Raw genomic sequence first — 14355 nt, 5'->3', positions numbered from 1 at the left:
ACATGGCCGACCTCAACCGCCTTGGCTTGGTTGGTTAGAGCAGTGTACATTGTTTTTATTGTGAGAGGAGAGGCAGTGCAAATTCAAACAAGAGAACCAATCAAAAATAACACTCAGAGATGGAGTGCATACTGCCAAATGAGTGGAACCTGTCTAGACATTAACAGAAGATATTCCTCTGCAGCAAAAATATGCAAAGCAACAGAATTCCTATTATATACTACAAATAAACTACAAAGTAACTTTAATTTAGTTACATATTTTTTCCAGTAACTCTGATTACAATTACATTTATTTTGTAATTGAATGACAAGTAACTAGTTACTTTGCAACGCTTCTACAACTACCTTAATATGTATTGTAGCAGTTTGTATGTTGAAGATTTTCAAGCTGTGATGCTAAGTGATCAGAACAATTGTCTGGATCTGGTCTGCATTCATACCAGATGAATGGATCAGGAAATATAACTTCTGTTATGACATTGTGTTGCTGTATACTGCACGTTACTGTGACTGATGTAAAAGTAACATGACCGGCTGATCTGGGGCTCAGTGGGAGAACTGATCTAATCAGCATTGAAGAGCAGTCTGTTTTTTTCTGCTGTAGAAGAAAGTTTCTCCCACCTGCACTGCATCACAATGATTGAAACCCTCTCTGTGAACTTTTTTTAATCAATGATTTCCTCTTGTAAATTCTGCACTCATATTAATACACAACGTTTCAGTAATTTTAAGAAACATCCATATTAAAAATACTGCTTCATTGGACCACGTGATTTTTTTGGTTATTCACTTTATATTTTCAGTCAAAAAACTGTAGAAGTGAACTAATAATTGTCAAGAAATATGGCAGAAAATCGCTTCAAATACTCTAAATGCAGCACAGCGTGACATCTGTTCCCAAACCCTGCAACAAGTCTGCCACCTTAACTTGTAAAGGTGTGCTTCTACAAACCTGCAGCAAGTTTGTATTCGAAGGACCATAGAAACACAACCTGCGCCTTCATCCTCAAATCCTCCCCTTCCTTCCCCTCTAATGTCTTCATCCCCTGCTTCCTCTTCTCTTCCTCCTCCTCATCCTCGTTGTTCAACACTGTAGCAACAATGATGACGAGGACCTGTCCCCGGAGCAGAAGATGGAGAGAGAGAGGGAGCGGAGGATGGCAAACAATGCGCGGGAGCGCCTGCGTGTCCGTGACATCAACGAGGCATTTAAGGAGCTGGGCAGGATGGTGCAGCTGCACCTGAAGAGCGACAAACCTCAGACCAAGTTACTGATCCTGCACCAGGCTGTGGCTGTCATCCTCAGTCTAGAGCAACAAGTCCGAGGTTAGTTTCAAATGACTTAGTAACCAACAATATAAAGCACAGCAACTGCACCAGCTTGATTTACCTTTGTCCTCATTCATTTTGTGATTATTTTGTTGAAACCACTGACCGCATAGCTTGTTCACTAACTGTAGAAAAAGGGAGTTCTAAGCAAACTATGAACAGATCATCATACTACTCTACCTGCACTGCATGTTGTTGAATTGGAATGAATGCAGACAATAAATCAAATGTGTCATCGTTATATAGTCATACATTATATGAAATTATGAACCTGGAGAGTGAGCTTAAAACTTTATCTTAAAGGACAAGATTAGTCATAAAAAAATTCTACAATCAATAAATTCCATGAAAAGACCAAAGCCAACAGTGAATATATCCTACTAAAAACCGTGTCAGAAAAAAACAGATTCATTATCTTTTACTTAGTCATCCAAAAAAACTATTGGAAAACGCATCAGTGAGCCTCACTGCTGCACTGTGACAACCTTCATTACAATGAACACACTTACACACGTAGTTTATCAAAGCCACATGCATCCTCCTCCTGCGGGAAATCCTCATGAGAACACCAAATGTGCATGAGAACATCAAATGTGTATTTATCCACTGCTGAAAATAGTCCCTAAAAAGTGCACTGTTTTCCTAAGATCTGTTGATAATAAGAAATGTATAGAATTATGACAGCATTATCCTTTAAATTGGTGTACATAGAGAAAACTGATTTAAATGTGTAATTTCTGGTGTTAAACAGTGCATAGTTTGTCAAGGGTTAGTCAGCTTTCAACCAGATGTCTTCATAAATAAGGTAACACGTCCCTTTTCAGGTCTATGTTTAGCAATTATTTACACTCTAATCTGTTAAAGTCTCTAAAATGTTTCTAGAGTTCTGGTAAGGCAGGTGGAACTGAAATGTGTCTAAAATAATGTACCTCCAGAATAAAAGTATGATAAGGATTCAATTCAATTCAAATTGGAAAAACCTCCAACAGAGGGAAGGAAAAACTCCCTCTTAACAGGAAGAAACCTCAGACAGAACCAGGCTCAGGGGTGGGCGGCCATCTGCCTCGACCAGTTGGGGTGAGAGGAGAGCAGAGAGAGAAAAGGACAGCATAGAGATAGATACAAGAGAAGGACTGTTGGTGGAGACAACAAGCGCAGGGCAGAGACATGCAGCTCCATGACGGGACATCTGCAAAAGAAAGAAGAGAAACTATGCGAGCGAGGGAACTGAATGGAGACAACAGACAATAAGAAAAAACTATGGGAGAGAAAAAGATGGTGAGGTGTAAGTCAGTTAAAGAGTAGGAGGAAAGATAATGATGATTCTTTAATTTCAACTTTAAATCTCAAAAACAAAATCTAAGGTAGAAATTAAGTTTGAATGAGATTGGCCTGTATATGTAGAGTTCACGGAGTTCCAGAAGAGGGCAGCAGCATCACCTGTTGATTGTGGTCTTACAGGCCAAGGTTTTTGGCTTTTTGACTTCAGTCTCACTGCAGATTTATTGATCTGGCAGAGAGAAAATCCTCACTGAGAAAAAGAGACATAAAAACAAGGAAACATCAGAAATATAAATGATCTCTCTCCTCTCTCCCTCCCTCTGTCTAGAGCGAAACCTGAACCCCAAGGCAGCCTGCCTGAAGCGGCGCGAGGAGGAGAAGGTCACTGTGACGTCGGACGGGACTCCCCTCTCGCTGGCCGCCGCGCACCACGCTGCCGCCGCCATGGGTGACGGGTCAAACCCCTTGGGACAAATGTAAAACGCAGCAACATCTCCTCCCCCCTGAATGGTCAGAAGATTTCACTTATAAACTAATCTGCTGTTGTACCTTTAACTCAGAGCAAAGAATCATTAATTCTGAAACCAGTCCAGAAACTTCTGCAATCCTTTAAAGGATCTCGTTACAAATCAAAAACAAACAAAACATACATACCTCCAATGAAGATAAATTGAAGTCACTACTAAACATAGTTATTGGCTTTCAATGAATAAATTGGAAATGAAAGTTCCTGTTTTCAAAGGACGGGCAGCTAATCGTTGTCCACCAGCTGTTTGATACTCCTGCAGGTGTTGTCTCTGTACTTTTTAACTATTTGAAATGACGATGCAATTGGACCACTTTAATGCCATTGATTTTATATGACAAAACTGATATATAACAACAGTTTCATTGGTCATATAGTCCGAAGTGCACTGAACTGGCCGGAAACATTTGGCTAATTAGCTACAAATTTCCTGGATACTTAAATATTTCCAAAAAATATGCATTTCTGTTTATTTCAAAGTATTACCTTCAAAAAGGACAAGCTGAGACTTGATTTTTGTTAATAGGTTTAGTGTTTTAAATGTAGGACTTTTTGGAATTGTATTGGTAAAGGCTCCACAAGCACAGATACATTATATATTACAGGCTATGCTATATTTGATGTATAGAAGCTTAGATGTTAAAGTTTGGATAGATGAGGAAGGATGACTCTTTACAGACATAAGGGGATTTTAAATATTGCTAATATTTAAAAAAAAAATTACATTCTGTCTGATGATGTCAACCAAACCAGCAGAATTAAAATCTTATCCTCCCAGTTGTATTGTCATTTCTATAGTCACGTTAATTTTGGAAAGACAGGTTAAAATTTACACAGACAACTCTGAAATCAAATGTCCATCAGGTAAAATTTCTCCCATTATTTGAATGAATTTGTGGATGCGTGTCCTTCAGTTCCTGTCAGTTAAAATCTGGCAGAGCTGATGATGTTAAGGCTGGCTGAAAACTGAAGCCAAGAATATTAGTTTCTGTCTGGTCTGGGTACATTTGAACAACAGATTGGCAGTAAGTGTGATTTTAATGGGTGACTGTGTGCGTTTGTCTAAATATGTGTTGTTTCTGTTCTTCTATTCAAATTCTATTTGTGTTTGCATGTTCAATCGTGGAGTAGGATATTATGTGTAAATGAGCTTATTTTCTCAAGTTCTGCAGTGTGAGGTAACAAACTACATTGACAGAGAGAAAGCGCAAGGAAGAGGATGTAAAGCACCAAAATATTCAATGTGTATTACTATCCATGCTACATATTGCGCCAGTGAGTGTAGTTAAGACACTTGCATGTTTTGTCCCTAAGAATACACATCCTCCTCGCTTTATATTCTTGACTGTCATCTCCATGTCATACATCAATGTTTATATTAATTCCTTTTTTTCCTACCAACCATCGATTTCATTTCTATGAAAATAACTTTATTGGAAACTTAGTGCAAATAGAATTCATTGCAGTCAATATTTCTGAAACTTTATGTTTATTCAATTACATAATAGTCAGAGATAATGCAAGAACTGGAAAATGCTCATTATTGATGCTTTCATCAAACTCTTGACCTCCAAAATTTAAGTATGTGACATTATTTTGTCTGTCATCTGTAAGCTTTCATCTGAGTCCTTCTGAAGCTGCTCAATGACAACTAATGTCATGGACTCTCCCAATGAAGAGGATATTTTTTTTTTTTATCACCAATCAGGTTAAGACTGGTCCAGCGAAAGATATCTCTAGAGCTATCAGTCAAAACGTCATAAAATTTGATGAGAAAATTCATTGTCACCTGAGGATGAATTGTAGTTATTTGGTGATTGGGTGTCAGCATCGAGACAGAATCTCCAATGCAAAATAAATACCAAATTTCCTTAAAAGATTTAATTATTTATTATATATGTCAGACTTAATTGTGTTTAATTGAGTACATTCAAGTTTCAGAGAAGATTAACCCTTTTAATTTTTAACATTTCCTCTGGAAACTTTATATTTTTAGCTTTGCTCTTGCTGTGAGGTACAATTAACACTGTAACACTTGGGCTTCAGAGTTAAAGTACACTTATTATTTTCCATGTTCCGCAACTGTTTGTGTGTGCAGGTTTCCCTCCTAACCCTTCCCTCCAATATTTGTATGTTGTCCACTCTAGGTCCAAGGTGCCAGAGTTCATCAAGATGATGAGTGACCACTTCCTTTGATGGCATTTCCATGACAACCTGGCAATCGTTCAAACCCGCTGTTGCTTCAACCTGACTAATCAGTTTCTCTGGAACTTCTGCCGGACCAATCAGATCAGCCTCTTTTTCTCCTCCCTTCTGTCGTCTTTGATCCTCCTCTTCGCCATCGTCTCCTTTCTTTGTCAAGAACACGAACTACAGAGTCACATTAGTCGCTTATGTCACTTTGCATCTCAAGCTGAAGTAATCTGGATGCTTCTTTGTGGAGATGTTATATGGCCGTTATAAGACAGCAGCTACAAAGTGGCAGCTTTTGACATGAAGTGACAGCAATGGACAAAAATCTTCGGAATTACATCATCCAAGAAATTCTTCTTCTTGTACTACATGTTTTATCAGCACTCCCTGTTTCAAAGAACAAAAGGTTCTATATAAATATCAATAGTATATATATATATATATATATACATATATATATATATATATATATACATATATATATATGAGTAAAGAAAAAAAAGAAAAAAAACTTGTTTAAAAAGTGCAACTGGACGTGGGCAGGGAGGAGGGAAGGGGTTCAGGAGGGGTTTTCAGAGTGGAACAAAACATATCACAAAGTGTTTAAAAAGATATTCTTTTTTGAAAAAAAAAAAAAAAAAAAGCAACATTGCGCAGCTGTTGTTAATTGCAGCTTCAGCGCATCTGTGACTGAATGGCAATCTAACGCCACACTGTGGATGAAGCTGTGCCTGATCTCCTCTTGGATGCAAACCAGTCATATAGAGACAGACGGAGAAGCAAAACTAAAAACAAAACAGGAAAATTCCAGAAAGACTGCACACTCAGATGTTCCCTTACACACATTTTCAAGTATAAACTGAAATAAAGAACATATTTGGAAGCAAAATGTGTTGCAATCCTCCTGCTTTTCAGGGGTGCTTGAATTGCAAAAGTTGCTTGACTATCGTATATGTCTAGAAAGAAGCAGGGCTAAACAAGAAAGGGGAAACATGTTTTCTTCATTCCAATGCATTCTATCCTAAAGTGAAAACATTTAGATCATCAGAGTGTAACCAGACTGAACTTAAACGTTAATGTATTTTAATAGTCCTCCATGTTGAGAGCCACATTGACTTTCTTCAGATTGCAAACCTGTACAAACTGATATCTTTCTATTGTGGACACAAACACAAAAAGCCTGGACATTTGTACACAAATGGCTCGTGTGTATCTACAAGGAAGAAGGAAGTACTTTGAGAATCAATCATTGAATCAATTAATCAATCAACTGGTGAGTGACTCCAGAGGGACTGGGGTGTTTTAAGCATTGAAGGTGGCGCAATTACGATAGATAGACAAGAGGGGAGAATGATGCAGTAATTAAAAAGTGAACTTCTCAATGCAAGAGGGAAAGGCTTTTTTAAACATCTTTATTTGAGATTGTTGTTGTAGAACAGAAAAAATTCCAGCAAATATCCTAAATCAGAGTCCTTTGTTGGAAATTCAACAGCAAGGGTAAAAGCAGGCAGAGTTTGACACTGGTGCCCAGGCCGTCACTGAAATCGAAGGATTGCTGGGCCGATGGTTGAGAGGATGGATCGATTACAAAAAAGATATATCTACTGACAAGTGGATTAGAGTTGGACTGAAGACTGAAGGGTATTCTATTTCACGTTTAGTACATTCCCTGAATTGTGATTGCGCTACTTAAATCAAGTGCTCCCGATGTCCTGAAGGCCTGAACAATGAGAGTTGGGGGTGTCACGGAGGGGAAATTAGGATTGAAGGGGGGAAACATGCTGAGGGTGTTTAAGTGGTGATAACGCTGCAGTTGAAGCAAGGGAACACAATCATGTGGCGAGGGTTGTATAATTATCTACTGGGGTCAAGCAGCAGTAGTCAAAGCATTCCTGTGTGGATTCATTAGATTCCCTATTTCTTGGTTCATTGTGTCTCTGATTAAAACCCTTAAACCTCCAACCCCAACTTCACATTTCTCCCCTGCCTGTGACATCATTGCGGGGGAGGGGGTGGCTTTCCGATTGACACTTGCTTTCTGGAAATAACCCATATGTCTTTGTTGAGGTGTCTGCTGCTGGGACTATTAGCAGTGTCTCATTTAGCTGTTTCACTGGCATTGCAGTCCCTTGCCTGAGGGTGTTGCAGTGATGACAGGCAACATTTTGAATGTCAATTCATAACATTTATTAAAAGTATGTATATTTCAATCAGTTAAAAACAAATCAGCTGTTTAACCTAAAGGAGGTCCAACTGAGACACGTAACCAATGACATATTCAGGATTAGAGTGTGACCTGTACTACCAGGTTTCTTGGGTAGCTGTTTTTTAATCGTCAACATTGGCTTGGCAAGTAGTACAGAACTGGAAAGTAACAGGATCAGGACAAGGCATGATTGGTAGTGACAAGAGTCATAACCACCATCAGGTGGTCCATAGGAATAAATATGTGTAGAGCAAATAGGTCAGGAAGAAAACAACAAACTCTACCCTCTGGTACCCTCAAGGCAAGCTGGAACATCTTGAAGAAGTTTTGTAATGTCAATCTGGAAGTCCCCTTTCACCCCAGTTCCAACCCCTCTCAATCCAGGCCTATGGTTAATCCCTACTCCCAGTGCTCTGCGGACCCTAGCCTTATTAACCCTGAGCCCTAGCCCCTCTCCCTGGCCTACTGCCCCACCGACGCAGTCCCACAGATGCAATTTGAACATTCACACTTCTACCAATGTGCCTTTTTAGAGTTCATATCATTCGAGTTGCCAGAGGAGGACATTTACCTGGTCTTTTAATAGGATGCAAGCTTAGGGAAACCTGTTCTTAGTCGTTAGGTTCTATGCAGTCAGGTTTTTTACCAGACCTGGGAATTTAAAAAAAGCTAAAAAGGAAAAAAAATTATTTTTTGGATAAAAAAACAAAACAAAACTGTATTTAATGTACTGTATGCTTATGTGTAAGTAGACGGCGTGTTCTGGCTTTGAGCCCATGGGACAGACGCTTGATTTAGCAAGACTAGCCCCCGTCCCAGTCCTCCCCAACTTTCAGAGTCCTCCATAACCCCCAACCCCACTTTCCTGTTCCAAGCCCCAACCCTGTTTCCACGGTGAACAACGCGTCTCTTCTTGTATTATAGCTTATCAGCTTTTTATCAATATTTGATCGGCTTGTCTGTAAGCCAATGTAGTCTTCAGTACCAAGTGTGTGGTCGTATGTTGTAAAACAAATTTTCTTTTTTTCCCCTCTCTCTCTTTCTCCCTCTCTTGCTCTCTTTTATAAGAAGAATCTTTTCTCATTACTTTTTTGTCTGTTCTGGTTTACATGTCTATTACAGAAAATGTAAAAAAAACACACAAAAAAAACAGTAAACAACACAATTTGCTGTCCGACAGCATTGTTCTCTGTCGGTGGTCATTTTGACGCGGTTAAAATCCTACCCAATCAACAGGAAGGCACGGAAACTGGAAAAGAATCTATTTGAATAAATCAGTCTATATATAGATGTACAAAACATATATACAACATATAACGAGGGTGCCACTTTCTGTTTTGTTTTTTTATTATTTACCGTTGCAAAGGAGTTTTTGCTTGGGGACGAGTTATTTTCTCAAAGACTGAACTGGCAGGAGTTGGCGGGGCCCCTCAGTGTTATAAATTTTCAACTGACTTTGTTGTGACTTTCTGTTGTTGCCGTGACAACACCCTCTGACAAGTACGGCACCCTGCGCAGGACAAAATGGGACCGGAGTTCTATCAGCTCCATTCACTGCTATCTATCCAAGGCAACAACACAGACATTTGTAAATTGTATGCAACAAAATGGCAAACTTAACCATTATTTTGAAATTGTGTATGTAAAAGTTATATTTTTACATGTAGACTGTTGTTATTTTGTGTTTTAGAAATATGTTGTATTGGTTTTTTGTTAAAAGATAAAAAAAAAAAAAGTAAAATTCAGTGTGTGTTGAAGAAATGTGTCACATTGAAAATGTAGTGAGGTCAAAAGTTCAGAAATCATTTTTTTTTTTATTTTTCAATATTATGTTTATATCTGTGGGGGTCATTTTTAAGGCTTCAAGGGAGGAATCAGAAATCATAAAAGATATATGATATTTGTCTAATTCTTCATGTCTCTTGACATTACCATTTTTAATTGTATTTTTTGCAGAGATGTGTAAATAGCCATCAGCCAATTTCTGTGGGGTGAAGATTTTCCAGTGAGACAATGATCCTGATGATGAGCTTGTTTTCATTTTTAGTGGGATGTATTTATCCGGTTGTAAGCAGGTGCCAACTTTTAGTTTTGATCAGTGGTGCTCAGTACTGTTTGTGGTTTTGATTGGCGACCATCTGAAGGGTAAGGCAAACTGTTGTCTTTGCTTGCACCAAGCATCACTTGTGTCAGAGCCGACGTGAGCCATTTTTTGCGCCATGTGAAGCATTTTCAAAAACAAACCTGGTTTTAGAAAATTATTATTCCAAATTTTATGTGATAATAAACATTTGTTATGATATTTGAAAATGTGTGGTGATAACTGGTGTGATAGGGAAGTAGAACACAATTTATATAAAATATGACAAAATCTGAATTATGTTTACAAATACAATTTGTCCCCTGGTGGCTGTGGGCCGGCTCTGACTACTGTGCATTTGTTTTTCTTTAAGACAGATTGTAAATGTTGATTGAATGAAAGACCCTCAGCACCTAATACAAGATTAATATATGAAAGTTTTGGGAAAAAAAATTGGGAGTGTTGCTAATATAAAGAAGGAGGTCGTCAGCAAACAATCTTATCAGCTGTTTCCCCAAAAAGAAATCAGATCATATTCAAGGCAGTTTCAGACATTTGATTTTCGTGTTTGCCATTAAAAAATTGAACTTTTTGTCAAAAAGAAAAGCTGCTTTGACTCGGACCTAGGTTAAACACTAGGATTGAATATGTCAGTATAAGTGCTAAATGTATTCTTAAGTAATGTTTATTTTGCAATGCTTCATTTCATATTTTTGCTTTGTTGTATAATCAAGTCATCCCCCAAATTACAGTATCTTCATTTTTATGTTACCCCAAGTGTTTCTATTAGCCAAAATGTTACCTTTTTTTTTTTTTCTTTTTTTTTTTTTTTTCTCCTTCTTGTACATACATGCCTCATTTCTCTTTTTCAGTGACTGTGCCATGAGCTTTGTAATCTGTTACTCTGTACCAGTTTTACTGCAATAATGAGTTGAATTCAAAACGGCCACTCCTGTCCTTTGTTTTCCCAGCAATATGAGAAAGAGGAAGTATTTTTCCATCTTCTTATATCCACTAACTATAATGAACATCCAGGTACACTCGAGAGATGAGCACTTGCCAGCATCAGCAGCACAACAAATCTGAAATTTGTTACATTTATGGAATACAATGTTTAAATTTTAGTTATTTTTCATTCAAAAGAATTAAAAAAAAAAAAAAAAACACATTTTATATGAATGACCAGTATGTACATTGATACGGCACTTCTTTTGCGGAAAAAAAACTAAAACTCCTGTGAAAGAAAATCACAAATGAAAATATTTCCTCGGTGAGTAGTTCTCTGACGACATTTATATTTTAACAGTTTTAACAGTGTCTTCAAACACAAACAACATAATTATTGAGGCCTTTGCTAAACCACACAACTATTCTAGCTTTGTTGTCCTGACAAAGGCATGTAAAATGAGCACATTTAAGTTAAGAAATTGTTCACAGGTTATTTCTAATTTCAAATAGGCCAGTGAGATTTTATTATCAAGTAAGTCTGTTTCAATAAGTAATATTTGACGTTCCAACTCATCACACGATGTGCTATTAGTGTTCCATTTTACCAGTCAATATTAGCATCAAGAAGTCATTGATGTGAAGTGCCAACTGATTATTCCTCACATACATTCTCATCCTCAATTTGAAGATGGATATAATTTTCAACCAGTATAGTGTTACCAGGTGTACAATAATTATTCTGTACAATAAATTGCCCACTTTAGTTGTAAAACTGATCATTCTAAAAACCCTCAAATGTACAGTGTGATCATTTTACATGTTATAGAGGGAAATGGTCTAGAGTGGGTCAAAAACATTTTTTTAGAATAGCACTACTGTTTTTGTTTTTTTGTTATGGATTACGGTACCAAAATAACTACCTATCATCTATTTGCTTACAGTCCAGGATGTGTGTTGTGTAGCCTGAGTCACTGGCAGCCCTTGCAGCTGATAAACTATGGTCTTTCTGTAAAACCAGAGACCTTTGAGCACCTTTGTGATTCATATTTGTTACATTCAACATTTTAGCGGTAGGCATGGGGATCTTTTAGCCCATCATTAATGATAAAAACCCTTCAACAATTCCGAACCTCTCTTTTGGATCGAGGCTAGCAATCTCGTCCCAGATCCAGCTGGTGTTTGTTGACAATGGTAGGACAGCGCTTAAACCTTTGAGATACTACATTGTACTTGCAGTCACTATCCCTAGCAGCTGCTAGCGAACAAATACACAAACTGCCACTGAAATTGCCTGATTTTAACATTTCTTTTGTTCCACCTGCTCCATGAACAAGATACAACCTGTAGTTGATGCAGAGTTTCAGCAACAACAACAACAACACACTTTTATTTGCATTTATATTTGTATGTCAGAGGCGGATATATGTGCATGGCCATAAAAATACCACCAGATACTGTATAGGGGAAAAAAAAAAAACTATTTAGGCTGTGAGTATTTAAGTGATGAGCTCATTGTGGACAGATACTGTATGAAAACTCTAAATTTATAACAATAATATTTAAATTGGTCCACACTTGTTTTACTATCAGCATTCCCTAGCAAGAACAACAAGGCTTCAAAGGTGTTTGGAATTATTTTGGACTTAGTTTTGGACTGAGTTAGTTACCTTCAATTATTCATTTGCCATCGAATCATGCACTATTTCCCAAAACTAATGGTCATGAATTATAAGCAACAATTGTTTTTCAATAGAACCCCTGGATTTGGCCCAGTTTTTTTTTTCCGATTTAGATATGAATACCTTCACCTTTTTTTTGAATCCCCAACATTCTTTTAGTTGAAGAGTTGAAATGACCATTTACAACAACCTTAAAAGCTGGATCCATCCCATCCATGCTTAGAAACATCCACATTCTTAATCAAGTTTCTTAAACTCTGATTGTTCAATTGTATCTCAAACCAGATGAAACAGATGTCAGTGAGAACAACAGCAGGCTTTTTTCTATCCCTTAACCAAATTTTTTTTTTTAGATTTGGCTGCCAATTGGGAGGTCTGGAACCAAGATGTGAGTATTTGGAGGACCTAAAACACTTGAAAAAATTCTTGATTTTAGAGCACATATACAATTATCAGGGAGCTGTTCACCAGAAAATGGTCATAAAAATCAACATGACACACAGCATACTGGGTAGTTTCCAATGACAGTACAAACAAGCAGAAAGAATAACTTGAGAAGTTCATACTCATCTACTTCAGTCAATCATGTCCTTGTTTTTCACTATCATAATCCTTATGTAAAGACTATAAATGAACTGTGGCCTTTCTTTCTTGTTGTTCCTTGTGATGAGATTCAGCGAAGAGGCGGACAAGAAAAAAAACAAAGTTGTCAGACCTGCGCTTTTTGTTACACTTTCTGTTATATTTTTTGATGGAGTAGACTTACAGACTGAAATAGAAGCAAAATTTGAACTAGATTAACAATGAATACAAATATAACAGCATATTTTTTGTAGGGACAATCCTCTAAAAGCAAAAAAACAAATGAAATGTAAATGTTAGCAATTAGCGTAAGATAATGATAAAAAAATAAAATCTTTTTGTTTGACTATTTTTAAAGATGTCAAGTTGGAACCGTGTGTTACTGATGACAATCCTGAGAGGTTTCCTGAGGCCACAGTGTGGGACATCTCATCCAAGCTGGCAACAGACGATGATGAAAAATATCTGTAAAAAAGTAAAAATCAATGAAAAAAAACCATCAGTTACACATTTCTTTCAAGTAAGTGGGTGAGCGTCTGAAGTCTTTATTTCATTGCACTTTTTGGTTTGTGTGTTCTTTTCTACACTTCTAGGTTTTGTTTAATGTTTTGCTTTTAATTACTTTATTATGGTCTTCATGTTTGCAATTTCTGTTACTGTTATCATTAAATGTTTTTATTCCATATCAGTGGCGATATTGAAGAACAGTTTCTTTTTCATTTTTGAGGTGAGGGTTTTATTCTTTGTACCAGCCCAACAGTCGGCTGTTGGTTCTCGTAGTGATTCAATTAGGTTCATGTGTATGACCGTTCTGTAGCAATAAATGTGACATTTCTATGATGCAGCACTTTCAACGTCTCTTTCTTTTTTCTCTCCACAGCATGGATGGAAATGACACAATGGGCCCTATTGTCATCCACCTGGGCAAAGGTACATGAGAGGCGCAAGTAGTGACACGAGAATAGGGTCCAATGTCCTCAGTACTGTTCAGATCAACAAAATAAAGCAAATTAAGCTCTTTGTAAAATACACTTGTTTTCTTTCTGTCCAAAGGTGAACTTAAACCTTCAGAGTGCCCTTTAAGCATGTCCAGTATACATTAATTTGGTTAGCATGGGAATGTCTCGCCAGACACTAGTTATTTTTTACAAAGTTTGTATGCTGTGAAAAACAGATAGATTCACTTGGCAGTAATTACATACTGTATGTAAAGTAATAGTTTTAAGTAAATCAAATAAACTTAATTACAATTATTATTTTACAAGACTACAAAACACTACATACAAATTTTGTCAGTCATCTTCTCCAAGGAATTTTAGTAATAACACCTTTTTATTTTGTGATGACACTTTTTGATGAGCTTTCAGCCTCATATTTGAGCATGTTCAGAATTAGCAGGCTATAAGTGTTTAAACTATATTCATTCATGTCATAACCCTCAACAAAGCACACAGTTTTTGAAATGATAGCAAAAGAAGGGAAAGGAGAAGTTCCGTTTCTTGAGTTTATCCTCAAGACATCGCTACTCC

The 14355-nt window shown here is 37.2% G+C and overlaps 1 protein-coding gene across 9 annotated transcripts in view; it reads left to right on the top strand.

Moving 5' to 3' along the window:
* The window catches only part of tcf4 (transcription factor 4), a 238810-nt gene extending 225144 nt beyond the window's left edge, over positions 1–13666 (top strand). For 6 of the 9 annotated variants that reach the window (XM_069160760.1, XM_069160767.1, XM_069160750.1 and 3 more), the window contains 3 exons: positions 1099–1328; positions 2941–3088; positions 5286–13666. In XM_069160760.1, coding sequence (XP_069016861.1) covers positions 1099–1328; positions 2941–3088; positions 5286–5334 — 427 coding nt within the window. In that variant the 3' untranslated portion in view covers positions 5335–13666. Of the gene's footprint in view, positions 1–1098; positions 1329–2940; positions 3123–5285 lie in introns of all 9 variants that reach the window. The other 3 variants (XM_069160785.1, XM_069160776.1, XM_069160813.1) reach the window with 1 other exon arrangement.
* Positions 13667–14355: the final 689 nt, after the last annotated feature.

Source organism: Embiotoca jacksoni, unplaced genomic scaffold (assembly GCF_022577435.1).
Source record: "Embiotoca jacksoni isolate LCO1_2020_lvr unplaced genomic scaffold, fEmbJac1.0.p SCAF_10, whole genome shotgun sequence".
In the NCBI taxonomy this organism is placed as follows: Eukaryota; Metazoa; Chordata; class Actinopteri; family Embiotocidae; genus Embiotoca; species Embiotoca jacksoni.
This window is presented reverse-complemented; position numbering and strand designations above follow the sequence as displayed.